Below are 16,133 nucleotides of genomic sequence, written 5' to 3'. Positions count from 1 at the left end.
ACAGGGCCTCACTCTGTTGCCTAGGCTGGAGTGCAGTGGTGCAATCACAGCTCACGGTAACCTCAAACTCCTGAGCTCAAGTGGTCCTCCTGCTTCAACCTCCTGTGTAGCTAGGGCTACAGGTATGGACCACCATGCCCAGCATTCATTCATTCATTCATTCATTCATTCATTCATTATTTATTTATTTAGAGACAGAGTCTCACTCTGTTGCTCACCATGCCCAGCTTTTATTTATTTATTTAGAGACAGAGTCTCGCTCTGTCGCCCAGGCTGGAGTGCAGTGGCATGCATGATCTTGGCTCACTGCAACCTCCACCTCCCGGGTTCAAGCAATTCTCCTGCCTCAGCCTCCCGAGTAGCTGGGATTACAGGTGCATGCCATCATGCCTGGCTAATTTTTGCATTTTTTATTAGAGATGGAGTTTCCCCATGTTGGCCAGGCTGGTCTCAAAACTCCTGACCTTGTGATCCACCCACTTTGGTCTCCCAAATGCTGGGATTACAGCCATGAGCCACCATGCCCAGCTTATTTTAAAAAAAATTTTTGTGGAGATGGGGTCTTGATACATTGTCTAGGTTAGTCTTGAACTCCTGGCCTCAAGTGATCCTCCCATCTTGGCTTCCCAACATGTTGGGATTACAAATATGAGCCACAGAGCCCAGTCAGCACCTGCTCTTAAACTGTGTAATATGCCATTTCCGTGGGGAGCTGGCTGTTTTAAACTATCTTGGGATTAAAACTTGCTCTTTATTCACTTTTTAAAAAATCAGTATTTGTTTGCTCAAAAGTCTTTACAAGTGTTATAAGGCATTTGTTTGGGTTTTAGTATTTGGTGATCTGTCGAAAAATATGAAACAGATTTGGTAGCCCAGGCTATATGACTTCAAAATAGCAGGAATAAACTCTGTTGTAAGCAAATATTTGAAAGATTAACCTTTTTTTTTTTTTTTTTTTCCGAGATGGAGTCTCGCTCTGTTGCCCAGGATGGAGTGCAGTGGTGCCATCTCAGATCACTGCAACCTCCGCCTCCTGGGTTCAAGGGATTCTCCCACCTCAGCCTCCCGAGTAGCTGGGACTACAAGTGTGCGCCACCACACTTGGCTAATTTTTCTATTTTTAGTACAGATGGGGTTTCACCAAGTTGGCCAGGCTGGTCTCGAACTCCAGACCTCAAATGATCCACCTGCCTTGGCCACCCAAAATGCTGGGATTATAGGCATGAGCTACCACAACCAGCCTGAAAGATTAATTTTTAAAGTAATAGATTAAGTGGAGTGTAATGCAGAGGTTATTGCTCCAACAAGATATTTTTAAGCATGTGTTAATTATAAATACTCATGGGTTGGGATAAAATTTCAGTGACAACATCAACACATCACTCAAAAAAGCTCTTCCTGCTCACTTGGGCAGCTCATCCACTAAAACCGGGATGATTCAGAGAAAATAAGTATGGCCCTTGCACAAGGACAATATGTAAAGTCAGGAAGTAGTCTATTTTTTTAAGACACTAAGTAGACAATACAACTAAATGAACCTTGAATGGACCCTGGACCAAAATAAACAAATGAGGGCAACTGAGAAATTTGACTATAAACTGTGTATTAGATATTATGGAGTTATTAATTTTCTTACATATGATACAGATATTATGGTCACATAAGTGAAATGTCCTTAGTTTAGGAAAAAATATGCTACAGTATTTAGGGGGAAAGGGTCATAATGTCCCAACTTGCTTTCAAATGGCTCACCAAAAAAAGTGTTTATATATATATATACACATAACATACATATCTTTATATATACATGTATACGTATATGTATAATACATATATACATATAAAACACATAAAGAAAACTAAAAATATTAGCAACTGGTAAATCTGGGCAAAGGTACATGGTGTTCAACTTATCTACAGATTTGAAATCAATCAGTTGAAGCAGTATTTCTAAGCTGACCTGTTGTGTGTATTTTGAATAGACTTATCCAATTACATTAACAAATATAAGTTTATATATATTTTATGTTCATGCCTACAAGTTTATATAATCAAACTGAGGACACATCTAAAAATAGAAAAATAAGCAGCAAGGTAAGGGAAGCACAATAACTGTAGAGACAGAATCAAAAATGGTTGCTGCTGGGAAGCAAGAAATCTTTGATGGAGAAAGGTAGGTGGTACTGGTAGTGTGTGTGTGTGAAATGGTACAGAATACTATTTTCTGTTCTTACTTTATAAGCCTTATAAAACTAATTTCTCAAATTATATGTATGAACTTTTTTTTTTGTTTTTGAGACAGTCTCACTCTGTCACCCAGGCTGGAGTGCAGTGGTGCAATCTCAGCTCACTGCAACCTCTGCCTCCTAGGTTCAAGCAATTCTCCTGCCTTAGCCTCCTGAGTAGCTGAGACTACAGGCATGCACAACCATGCCCGGCTAATTTTTTTTTTTTTTTTTTTAGTAGATACAGGTTTTCACCATGTTGGTCGGGCTGGTCTCAAACTCCTGACCTCAAATGATCTGCCTGCCTTGGCCTCCCAAAGTGTTAGGATTATAGGCGTGAGCCACAACTTTAATGCTTTTAAAAATTCAATTAATAGTTTTACTTTGCATCCTTGTTCTTACCAATCCCCTAGTTTCCTCTTATTTCATACTGTTTTAATGGTTTAAACATTAGAAGAAATAAAATGAGGTTGATCATCAGGGAACATTAAAATCCCATTGGATAAATATCTGTATAGTTTTTGCTTCTTAATAGGCACAGAACTACTACCGTTTTCACTTCTTTTTTTCTCATGTAGTTATAATGTGGGAGAGGAAAAAATAAACCTCAAGTTGCAAAATGTTATGCTGTATTTAGACATGAAACAGTTAAAGTGAAATTTTGATAGTATAGGGAGCAAAATGTTTATGTAAATGTACAATCATTTTGTAGTTGGCTGAAATGTGATCAATATTGAATGGAATGTTGCTATATTTAGCTTTAAAAGTGGCAAAAACTTAAATCTCTGTTCAAAGATTAATAATTTCTGAGTTCTCTTTTAAAAGACAAAAGAACCAGTAATTAATAAAGACAAGTGTTCAGATTTATTTGGAAATTCACAGTTTCTAATGGCACTACAGCTCCGTAGTTACATATTGAAAATTTTCTTTCCACAACACACAGACCACATAATTTCTCACTCTACCTCTGCTCTCATCTGGACCTCTTTTCAAGGGGCTTCTATAAAATCAGGCCCTCTTGCTCTGAATGGCTAATTGTGCAGACGGGAAAGAAATTTAAATCTTCTAAAACACGCTGTTAACCTAAAGCAGCAACTTAAACAAACAAAAAAGGCTTTAAATAAGTCACATTACAAACAATACCCAAGAAAGGTATTAGACAAGTTTAAAAACAGTTATTACTAAAAGTGCTCAATAAGTTATAACTTAAACATCACAACACAAAATGGTCAATTCTTTCCCTTTCAAAAAGAAACATGTTCCACTTTCATTCATTACTGTACAATCACACTAAGAAATCATTGTATTCAAATACAGTTGCTGCCAATTGTTTTTTAAAGACAAAAAAAAAAAGACAGAGACACTGACATCACGTATGTATCACCTCTGCACATTTGTAGCCAATACAAAGCAAACATCAAGGAATAATAATCCCTTTAGACTTAACCAATTAGATGAAGCTTGACAAACTCACTAACTGGATCTGTGCATATGTATGCAGGCAGTGATTATATCATGAGACTTGTACTAATTGGCCAAACCTTCAAATTTTATATTCATACTAATAAAAACAGTGAAAGTTTGGAGGATTAGTGTTTATTGTGTATGTTTAAAATGTAAGCTAAAGAAAACCTTCACAAATGGTTGTGTTTAAAAGGTGAATTTGTCAAAAATTTGTTTGCATATATCAGTTGTTTGCAAAAAAAGATTCTGTAGGGTTTGTTTTTCCTCATTGAGTTAGTAACTAAGTAAGAAGTAATCCAGTCTGAATAAGTGAAAATAACAAGAGCATCACCATCTACCTAAAAGAACAGACTTAAAAATTCCATTAAGTGTTCATTTCCAGTGAGTTTGCTAAACAAAGATCCAGTTGGCAAATCTTTAGGATCTTTAGACTGTCTGACCCACACTGCTGCGCTTCAGGCACAGACCCCCTCAAAGCCTTGTAGTGTTTGTAGCTTCAAAAACCTAACAAAGTTATAAAAGAAATCAAATAACAGAAAAAGTTCTCCCTCCTCTTCCAGTGGCATTATAAATAGACAAAAGGCACATAAATATGGGAAGGTGCAAGAAATAGGAACAAAGCTAAAGGAAGAGGTTTAGGCTTTCATTCCTATCCCACCTAAGGAACTGGGCTTCCAAATTACTTTTGTCCCAGTAATTAATCTTGTGAAAAAACATCTTTATAAAATGTCTACCATTGTCCTTATAGGAAGTGATCAGCTTTGTAAAACTGTAGCTCATTAACCAAGATTGACACAATCCCATCTACTTTTTAAAAAGGCAGAAACCATAATTTCTGAATGCCTTTCCCATTAATATTTTCTCCCTCCCCAAACCCTTCAAATACCACAGACTGTTCTTCAAAGAACAACAAAAAAGTCTTCAGTATGAAAAGTTCAATTAATTTTAGATATGTCCCGAGACTGCTGTAACACCAAATGTTCCCACGGTGATCTCTTTGTTTCCTCTGATTATGTCATGCAGGCTCGGCAATGATCCCGACTTAGTCTGTATTAGAGTTTTTATCAATTTTCCTTGGTCTTGAACTTTAGATCGCCTTCGTTTTAAAGCCCTCTTCTCAGTTTTTGTCTTTTGAGACTGCCCATTGCACAGACTTGTGCAAGCTGAAATGCCACAAAAATAGGACTCTTCTGACTGTGATGAAGTTTCTGAGCTTCCTTCAGATGGAGGACCTTTATAAGAAGAGTGATAAACTTCTCCTATATTAGAAAAATCTCTCTGGTTCGTAAAGGGCTTTCTTCCTTTTATGTCTCCATTGGCTATGGGGTGCAATGGTTCTGCAGGCTTTATGGTCTCAATTTTTTCAATTTTGTACTTGCAGCGCTTCTTCTATAACACAAGTAAAAGAAAAGTTAGTAATTATACTTCCCATAGTAACCTTATCAAACACCTAGAGAGCTGAGCAAATAGAGAAGTGCCACCTCCTGGTGAAAAGTAAAACAGTATTATAAACAGCACAGAACATATACATTGTTATGTTCTATGTAGATACTACTATCACCTTCCCATTTTGTAAATACTACTGAATCAAAACTCTTTAAATTGCTTACCTGCCACCTATGAATATAGGTTTAGGGAGTGATACTAATATCTGAATATCTACTAACTGCCAGATAGCACACAGTTTGCTTTCAAGTATTATGGCAGTTATTAACCCTGAAAGGTCAGTATTTTACCCTTGATTCTTAAATGAGAAAAGCAAGGTTCAGATGTTTGGTTCCTTGCCCAAGTTACAATGTAGTAAGTAGCCAGGTTGAGAAGGAATCTTAGGCTATTTTCCTACAAAGCCCAAGTTCTTTCAGCTAGATGAAATTACTACTAATTAAAATTAGTATAACTTAATTTGAAAGGCAAAATGAAAAAGCAAAGACTTTGAAGCCAAAATATCCTAAGTACATTCCGAGTTGCTGTTTTTTCATTAAAAAAAAAATGAGGATAACATCATCTTCAGGTTGTGGTGAGGATTAGAGAAATGGTGCATGCTCTGTGCTTGGCATGCATTCGGTAATAAATAATGACAATCATCCAAGGATCAACAAATGTTTTTTGTAAAGGGTCAGACAGTAAATATTTTAGGCTTTGTAGGTCACATATTTTCTCTCTTGCATGCTGTTCTGTTTTATTTTATCACTCTTTAAAAATCAGAAAATCTATCTGGCTCATGGCCCATATAAACTAGACTACATATGGCCTGTGGGTCACAGCTTGCTGACCCCTGTAAATATTTATTTACACCATTACCATGATAGAAAATACATATTCAATTAAAGACTACTTAAAGGTAATTACCTTGAACCTTTCAACCTCTTTTCTTCATTTATGATCACAAAACATAGCAATAAACTTAAAAAGAAATAAACAATTACCTTCTTTTCTGGAGAAAACTTGAGGGGTTCTACAATGTACAAATCATTTGGGTCTACTGTAAGTGAAAAAAAAAAGCAGATGTAAAATACAAAGTGGATTTGGTGGATTTGCTATAATTACACACCGAAATAAGAAAAATCATTCCTTATTATCCTTTAGTAATAGAACCAATTAATTTATATCAGGTTAACTATGTATTTATGTATTTTAAATTAGTAAGCAAAAAGAGGCAAGGATGGAAGATGGTACGATTCCTATACTTGACTGGTCATCTTCAAATAACTATACTTCCTTAAGTTGTTAACTAGTAGCTGGTTATCATCAACCAATACAATAAGGATCTTTCTTTGGGCCTAGCGCTACTCTTTTACCTGATAAGAAAAGAAACATTCCTGGGTAAGCTAACACCAAACCTGCAGATCATCTGAATATTTCCCTGAAGGACTAGCCTCTAAACTGTGTCACAAAGGTAGATTAACCATGTGCAACAAGTAGTCGTGACCATGTTTGGAAGCCAGTTAGAGAAATAAACACAAAAAGAGATCCAAGATATTTTTCTTTGTTTATTACTATGATCAAAACTATGAAATCCTCTAAAAACAGCTTGAACGTGCAATATATATTACTAAGCAATAATGAATAAACACTTCTGGCATAGTGAGTAAATTAGCTTTATTAGTTTTAGCCCAAAGTTTCTAAGGTTTCATTACTCTAAGCAGATTCAAGATATATCCCTATCCCACCCCCACACTGACAAAATAGACACACATTTTTAAAAGAGAGGCTATGAGACTTTAAATCCTATTCAATCCACTAAAAATAAACAATTTAAGGTCTGACAGAGACAAAAGCTTACACATAGCAAATTCACTATAAAAGCTTCCCATTTGGGAAATTTATTAACATAATTCAAACAACTGTAATTTTTTACATTATACTTCAGAGATTTGAGAAAGTCATCAAATACATGAAAATATCAAAACATCCCTCTAAACAGTCATTTCTATCAGATTACTAATCTTAATTTACTTTCTTTAAAAATGATGTATATTTCTAGAAATGGTTATGTTATTCAGATCAGCCTCTACAATGAAAGCAACTAAGTAATGATAGTTTGTTTTCTTAAAAAAAAATCACTAAAAGCATTGAAAAGCTGCCAAGAAAGTAATCCCTAGGCTAAAACTGAAAGAAAAATGGGAACCCAGAGAGTTAAGTGGAAGACAAAAGTCGTTTTTGCCCTGAAAACTTTTGCCAACACAAGAATATATGAACTCTGGTTCTCATGGTATCATAAGGGAATGGATCAGAAATCAGGTCCTAGGGCCCACCCAAAGTTTAGTGTCATAAGATACCATCTTCCTGTGTACAGCAAACTGAGACTCCAAAGGATTATACCCTCAGGGAAAGAATGAAACCATGCATGAACTTGCAGTACAAATTATCATCACCTGGTGGCCCAACAAACCTCAAGTCATGAATGTAAGATATTACATGAATGTAAAACACACAAATTCCCTCTCAAATAGGAACCTATATTCTAGGCCTCAAATATCGCTACAAATAATTTTTCAAAGAGAAAAAGCACACAAAGACACAACGCACCTTGAGTAAGAGCTTAAAAGACAATGAACAGATTCACAAAAATTTAAGATACTAGATTTATCAAACGAACTATAAAGACAATTATGCTTAATATGTCTAGAAAATAAGCTTGAAAATATCTGCAGGAAACAAAAATCTGCAGGAAAAAAGGAAAATACAGACCTGGATTTTAAAAAAATACAAAAAGAACTCCTGGAAATGGAAAAAATAACTGAAATTGAAAAACCAACGAATAAACTTAGTAACAGTACGACTGCTAGCCTGGAAGCATATCAGAAGATATCATCCAAAATACAGCACAAAAAGTCAAAAAGGTGGAATGTTTACAAGACAGGGAAGATACACGGAGAAGTAATCAGTTAAATTAAATATGAGAATCTAAAAGAGACTGGGGTACAGGGAATATCTGGGAGGAAAAAATAATGGTTGAAAATTTCTCAATACCAATAAAAGAAACCTACCAATCCAGAGCTCCAAAGAGCCCCATGAATGTCAATGATAAAGAAAAAGGAGAATATTTCAGTTTTAACTAATGACAAATGAAAGTTCTCAAGAATAAAAAAAATTAGTAAACATGTGGTAAATTTAAATGAACATTAAGTGTAAAAAGAAATACTTTGTTGAGTTAAAATTAAGCAGAAAAAATAGAATTAAAATATACAAGAACAGTAACACAAATAAGACTTGGGACAAATAAGAGTTTTAAGATCTATGTAGGCCGGGTGCGGTGGCTCACGCCTGTAATCCCAACACTTTGGGAGGCTGAGGAGGGTGGATCACGAGGTCAGGAGATCGAGACCATCCTGGCTAACTATAAGACGTGAAACCCCATCTCTACTAAAAATACAAAAGTTAGCCGGGCGTGGTGGCAGGCGCCTGTAGTCCCAGCTACTCCGGAGGCTGAGGCAGGAGAATGGCATGAACCTGGGAGGCGGAGCTTGCAGTGAGCTGAGATCGCACCACTGCACTCCAGCCTGGGCAACAGAGCGAGACTCTGTCCCAAAAAATAAAAAAATAAAAAATAAAAAAGATCTATGTATTGTTCAGGAGAAGATACAAGTATTGATGAACTTGAGACTTTGGCAAACATTAATACTTGTGACTTCTAGGGTAACTAGTAAAAGAACAGAACCAGTACACAACTTCCAACATAATGGCAGTAAAAGGGAATATTTACTTCCTTCCCCAGTAAAAAATCTTAATGAAAGCATGGAAGGGGAATAAAAAGAAAAATAAAAAGGGATACCCCTGCCCATCTAATTTTTATAACCCTTACATACCAAAATCCAATATGAGAAAATATTACATGCCAATCTTATTCAGATAGGTGCAAAATTCCTAAATAATTATCTAACAAAATTATGCGGAAATAATACATACAATACAAAATTCACACACATATATATCATGACCAACTGGCATTTAAAATGCAATATAAGTTTAACATTAGAAAATTGAATATAACTCATGTTTGTAACATAAAAAATGGAAATAAAATCTAATATAAAAAATCTACAAAATACCTATGACAACAGGTAACACATAATGACAAAATACATAATAAAAAATCCACAAAACATCTATGACAAATATAATCTTAGCAGTAAAACACTGTAAGCTTTCCCTTTGGATCAAGACAAAGATGCCTATCAATTACTTTTAACACTGCTGAAAATGCAAGCTAACACAGTTAAGAAAGCAAAGGAAATAAAAGCTATAAGGACTGCAAAGGAAAAAACAAAACTGTCTTTGTTCTCAGTATCTGTACCTGTATTCACTGAAAATCCAAAACAATCTGCAAGTGAACTAGTAAAACGACATTGCTTATATAGAAAGTTCACCTTAAAATTCACGTAAAATCTTAAGCGACCTCAAATAAGGAAAAGAATTTTAAAAAGAACGAAGTTAGACAACTCACACTTCTAGATTTCAAAACACATTACAAAGGTATAGTAATCAACGTGGTAGAGTACTGGCATGAACACAAATACACCAATAGCACAAAATAAAGAACCCAGAGATAAGCCCTCATGTACATGGTCAACTCATTTTTAAGAAGGGTGCTAAGACCACTCAATGGGAAAAGGATAGTCTCTTCAACAAATGGTGCTGGAAAAACTGAATATTCACATTCAAAAGGATGAAACTGGACCCTTATCTTATACTATATACAAAAATTAATATAAAATAGATTAAAGACCTAAATCTATAAAAGTCTTAGAAGAAAACATAGGGGAAAAGCTTCATGACCTTGAACTTGATGATTTCTTGGCTATGACCCCAAAGTACAGACAACAAAAACACAATAGACAAATGAGACTTCATCAAACTTAAAAACTGTACATCCAAGGACACAATTCAAACAGTGAAAAAGCAACCTAAAGGATGAAAGAAAATATTCGCAAATCATATTATCTAAAGGGGGTTATAATCCAGAATGGAGGTTATAAAGAATTCCCTGAACTTATTAAAACAAAAAAACAAACAATCCAACTAAAAAATGGGCAAAGAGATATCTGTATACCCCTGAACAGCACTACTCACACAACAGCCAAGAGGGGAAGCAATCCAAATGTCCACTTACAGATGAATGGATAAAGGAAATGAGGTATATAAGTACCACAGATTGAATATTATTCACCTTTTAAGAGGAAAAAAATTCTGTCACACGCTATAATATAGATGAACCTTGAGGACATTATGTTAAGTGAAATAAGCCAATCACAGAAAGAAAAATACTGTATGAGTTCACTTATATGGGGTATCTGATGTAGCTGAATTCACAGAAAGAGAAAATAGAATAGTGGTTGCCAGGGACTGAGGGAAGGAGAAAAGGGGATCTGGTTAATGGACACAGTTCAGGTTTGCAAGACGAAAACATTCTGAAGATCTGTTTCAAAACAATGTAAATATACTTACTATTAATGAACTGTGCACTTAAAAATTGTTAAAATGATAAATTTTATGTGATTTTTATCACAGTAAGAAAAAGACATGATCTCTCCCACAGAAAAGTGAAAATAAGGCAAGTAAAAATAGGCAAAATCAAAGCATACTATGATAAGTGCCATAACAAGAAAACTTATCAAACAATAGAAGAAATAAATGAATTAACTACTGGTAGAACCAGGACTAAAGTCAGTCTCCTACCTACTCTACTCAACTTCCTTTACTGGTAAAGATACACCAAGATGACACTGTTGTTTAAAATAGAAGTAATTCTATTATCTGTTTGGCCCTAAAAAACTGGATAAAGAGAAGAGAAATTGTAAGATAGTCATGATTTCACTCAAGACTAGAAATGCTGAGAAGTAAAAATCTAATGTATTTCCTAATTGCATGGGTACACCTCAAATAAGGAATGTCTTAGAATATGGAGTAACTGTAACTCTCATACGCAGCTGATAGAAGGGCAAATTCATACAACAGTGTGGAAAACTGTACGACAGTATTTACTAAAGCTGAATACACACATATCCTATGATCCACCAATCCCATTTCCAGTGTATACCTAACAGAAATGCACAGGTGTTTACCAAAAGTATGTAACAACTTCAAAATGAAAATAATCTAAATGTAAATGAATAATGTACAATATATGTATATAATGGAATACTGTAAGGAAAAAAACTAAACAAATGACTATAGTCAATGGCATGGTGAATATCACAATGGTTAGACATCAAAATACTGGCTATTTTGGGAAAGGATGGGCAGTGACTAAAAGAACACAAGTAAGTTTTTGAGGCGCTAATGTTCTACTTCTTAATTTAGGTGTTATTTGCACAGCTGTATTCAGTTTGTGAAAATTCATTAAGTTTCACATATAATTATACTTTCTTGTATGTACTTAAATTAAAAATTTCACTTATAAAAAGACATGTCAACCAAAAGAAAAAGAAAAAAGCAAGGAGGAAGAAGAGATTTACTAGCCTTAAGTAAACACAGATGTAATGGGTTAAGTCTGTAAAACTTTGTAATAATAATAAACCAGTGAAGCCCAGGAATGATTACTTGAATAATTTAATCAATTGAAACATGCCACTCAGTTACTAAATCCTACAACCAATGATTATTAAGAAAGCACTCCTAAATAAAATATGTAATTTAGTTATTTTAATATTAGTACGACAACAAATTTCTAATTCTCTTAATAAGCATTAATTACAAGATACTGAAATAGGAAAATATCCACTCAGTACACATCCATTCATTTAAATGTATTTATTTAGCGTTAGACAATGGAACCTAATTATAGGTTCTGGGGCTAAAAAAAGAGACGAGATTTTTGTTCAGAAAGTGCCTCATAGTCCTAAACTAGAGACAAAAGGGGTCCTACCTGTATAAGAAGAGGAGGCAGAAAAGCACAGGATGCTATGGGAGCACATTCAGGTTTTCCATATCTGTTGAACTTTCTCAAACATCCCTTTCTAAAAAGAAATACTTCTAAACAGGAGCATGTGCAAACAAAGCTACCAACTGCTAATTAAACTAAGCCCCCCTCCCTACCCTCTGGGCTTTTAGGAACAAAGACAAATATAAAATGTGAAAATGATAAAGTGGCTTTGACACAGCACAAAGACAAAGGCTACTTGTATCCATTTTTTGTTGCAGATGGTCATGAACACAACACTGACATTATATTTATGACAGAAGCTAGTTTCATGTTTATATATACATATTATATATCCACAAAAATCTACCTTCTTTGCCAGTTAACTGTAGAGACTTGGATCTCATGAGTGGGAATGAAGTTCTTCTTTTCAAATTCATGTCATCGTAGGAAGAGAAACACCTAACACATTAAGAAAAATACATATTGGTTACAACGAGTAAAGTACTTATAATTTACTCTTTTGTTGAGGCTACACAGAGGTTATTGAGAACTGTACATACCACACAGGACTAACTCTAACACTCCAGTTGTTGCTAATACAGGTGAAAAAAAATTTTAAAGATCTTTATCTAATAGGTACTGTATTAAAATATGTATTCTCTTCTTCCTTTGAATTCCACATTTGAGAATCTTTCTCAACCAAGTATTTCAAGGGTTTCATGCACTTACTATTAGTGTTTTCTCTATTATAGTCTACAGAGCCAAATTAGACATAGGACCATCTTACTATCCAATGATGTTTTTAATGTTTTGGTTTCAAGATAATCATATAGGGAAATAAATTACCTCAGTCTCCCTTTATTTGCTTAAAACTTCTCAAAAATATATAAAGCATAGTAAAAAAATAGTGAAATATAATGCTGACATTACCTTTTAGGGCTTGGATACTGATTACTTTTAGGAAGCTTTGAAATATAATCTCCATCAAATTGAGAAGTGTTTCGACAACGCTGCATACAAAGCATCAGTCCCAAGACAACACAAAGAACCAAAGATATGACAAGATAGCTTTGTCGATCTGAAACCTGAGATAAGAAGAGGGTTAAATAATCATCATAGGAAATCATATTAGGAAAAATATGATTTGATATCTAAAAATCAAAGGACCAATCATTTTAAGTATATATATATATATATATATATATATATATATATATATATATATATGAGACAGGGTCTCGCTCTGTCGCCCAGGCTGGAGTGCAGTGGTGCGATCTCCAGCTCACTGCAAGCTCCGCCTCCCTGGTTCACGCCATTCTCCTGCCTCAGCCTTCCGAGTAGCTGGGACTACCGCTGCCTGCCACCAAGCCTGGCTGATTTTTTGTATTTTTTTTTTTTAGTAGAGATGGGGTTTCACCGTGTTAGCCAGGATGGTTTCGATCTCCTGACCTCGTGATGCACCTGCCTCGGCCTCCCAAAGTGCTGGGATTACAGGCTTGAGCTACCGCGCCCAGCCCATTTTAAGTATTTTTTTTTAATATGCTTCAAAGACCAGAAATGCAAGGCATGCTCTTTGAAAATAAACTATGACATTTAAAAAAAATTCTTTGCAGCATTCCAATTCTTTCTATAGGAGTGAAACCTATGGAAAAGTTTTAGAAATAAAACAATAAATATATTTACACCTTTACCTATCTCACCAATTGTTAACATTTTGTCACATTTGGTCTGTCTTTCCATTTACACTATCTCCTCCTCAGGGAGAAAAAATAATTGTGCTTTTACCCAGTCTTTCCCATCTTATAAAAATGAACTATCAACCACCCAGTTATTTAAGCCCACAACTTGGAGATCAACCTTAATTCCTCAGAGCTTATCTTTCTACAACTTAAAAATATTCTGAATTCAATAAGTTTACACTATTCTCCACTTTAAAAATCCTACTGTAAATCAACACCATCTCATCCAGGTTACTGCAATTACTTTTTTTTTTTTTTTTTTTTTTGAGACAGAGCCTTGCTCTATTGCCCAGGCTGGAATGCAGTGGTGTGACCTTGGCTTACTGCAACCTCTACCTCCCAGGTTCAAGCGATTCTCCTGCCTTGGCCTCCCAAGTTGCTGGGATTACAGGCACATGCCACCACACTGGCTAATTTTCTTGTATTTTTAGTAGGGATGGTGTTTCATCATGTTGGCCAGGCTGGTCTCCAACTCCTGACCGTGACTGATCTGACCGCCTGGACCTCCTAAAGTGCTGGGATTACAGGTGAAAGCCATCATGCCTGACCTGCAATTATCTCTTAATTGATTTCCTGTCTGCTTCTGCTCCTGCTGTTCCCCAACAGGCAATATTCCACAGAGCAACAAATGGAGAGTTTCTCAAAGTGCTAAGCATTAATGACATGATCCATATCACTTCTTAATACTTTCCAATGATACAATGATTCAAATAAAATTCAAACTCTAAATTGTCTACAAAGTCCTACATGACAAGGCCTCTGCCAATATCTTGAACCCATTTCTTAGCTTCACTTCTCTCACTCACTCCGCTCCAGTCATATTAGCTTTCTTTCTGCTCTCAAACACATTACAATGTTTCTACTCTCCAGTCCTTTGCCCTAGTTCTGCTACAAACAGGTTTGCTATCATTCCAGGCAATGTGTGGCTGCTAACTCCTCTTGAGTACTTAGTTGTAATACCACCTTCCTCAGATAAGCTCTCCAAGATCACTCTAAAGTAGCATCCCTTACTGCCACCACCCTACACACACACACATTTAATTTTCTTCACAGTATGTATCACTAGGAGAAATTATCATCTATTTATTTATTTACTATATGTATTCTATCCCTCCCCCAGGATGTAAACCCTGTGAGGCCAGGGACTATTACCTAACCACATGCCACAACCTAGGTGTGTACAGCTCACACTTCACATATGCTAGATGCTCAATAAAAAGGTTTTAAATCAATGAAATTTTTGCTTTCTTAAGCAGCTTTATAAGCCTTTTTGAATTGAAAATGAAGTACGTGTTGCTACTATCAATGTTTACAAAAGGCCTGCTAGAAGTTTCATACCTATATTATAGGTATGGCCTAAATTATGAAAGCCATATTTTACAAAGACTATGATAATATATTTCCAAAACTTAAAAATGCCATATTCTGTTTTTTTAAAAAGTTCACTACAAATTACAATTCTGTTTGGTCAAAGTTTTAGGTACCATGTTCATGTTAACAAGCCTGACTTTATGACAATCTCTATACATGCATTGGGTCTCACAATACCAGCAGTAACAATTACCTCCCGTTTCAATTCTGCTACTGTTGCTGATAAATTTGAAACAAGCTGTGTCATGTTGGTCAGCTGTGCCTGTAGCAACTGGATGGCTTCAGTTTGCCGCTGATCCTACAATAAAGGAACTTATTTTTCTCTGAATATTAACTACAAACTATTAACGTTAAAAACTGAAGTAAAATAATCTAAAAAAACTCCATTATTTCAAAACAAATATATTAATAGGAATCTCAATGAGTAAGTAAACTTTGAAATTTTAGAAATAAAATACTTGAAGTATCTGAGACTGTGTCTAACCCTCCCCAACAAGAATTATTATTTATTTATTTATTTTTTGCCACTCACTGCTACAACATGAAATACTGTATAACAGAAGTTGGTAAATTACTTTTCAAATTAACATGGGTTCTATAAATAAACTAGCACATAACCAGAAATATTTAAAAAGTCACTTAGCGTTTCTAAAGCAAAGCAGTTGGCACAAAGACAAACTGAAAATTTTCTGAAGAATGTTTTTGGTTATAAAGTAGGCTCAAAACCAAGTTGTAAAAATTTCTTTCATAGCATATTATGTTAGAACTTAGGATGGGACACAGTGAAATATCTATAATTGTTCATCTAACCAATGCTAAAATATCACCAATGAAAGAAATGCATCAAAAATGCCTATCTTTCCATTTGTTTTAGGCAGCACTGAATTTTAGAAACTTTTATAATCAACAAAGATGTCTTGTTTATAATATAATTGGTATGCATACTTTAGGGAATTATACATCGCATTC

General features: G+C 35.0%; 1 protein-coding gene and 1 non-coding gene across 3 annotated transcripts in view; one reads left to right on the top strand and one right to left on the bottom strand.

Annotated features, from left to right (window-relative positions):
• The first annotated feature begins 1,398 nt into the window (after positions 1–1,398).
• LOC111539388 lies at positions 1,399–1,505 on the top strand. Its single transcript, XR_002730661.1, has one exon. It is a non-coding gene; the product is annotated as a U6 spliceosomal RNA (small nuclear RNA).
• A 1,561-nt stretch (positions 1,506–3,066) lies between these two features.
• SUCO (SUN domain containing ossification factor) overlaps positions 3,067–16,133 on the bottom strand; it is an 80,825-nt gene continuing 67,758 nt past the window's right edge. The window contains exons 20-24 of one of the 2 annotated variants that reach the window (XM_023207169.3): positions 15,358–15,462; positions 12,985–13,139; positions 12,422–12,513; positions 6,116–6,171; positions 3,067–5,078 (exon numbers count right to left, since the gene is read on the bottom strand). In XM_023207169.3, coding sequence (XP_023062937.1) covers positions 4,635–5,078; positions 6,116–6,171; positions 12,422–12,513; positions 12,985–13,139; positions 15,358–15,462 — 852 coding nt within the window. In that variant the 3' untranslated portion in view covers positions 3,067–4,634. The remainder of the gene's footprint in view (positions 5,079–6,115; positions 6,172–12,421; positions 12,514–12,984; positions 13,140–15,357; positions 15,463–16,133) is intronic. The other variant, XM_023207168.2, reaches the window with a different exon arrangement.

The sequence above is a fragment of the Piliocolobus tephrosceles genome, chromosome 1 (assembly GCF_002776525.5).
Source record: "Piliocolobus tephrosceles isolate RC106 chromosome 1, ASM277652v3, whole genome shotgun sequence".
Classification (NCBI taxonomy): Eukaryota; Metazoa; Chordata; class Mammalia; order Primates; family Cercopithecidae; genus Piliocolobus; species Piliocolobus tephrosceles.
Note: the sequence above shows the minus strand (reverse complement) of the source record. Positions and strands in the feature narration are given on the sequence as shown.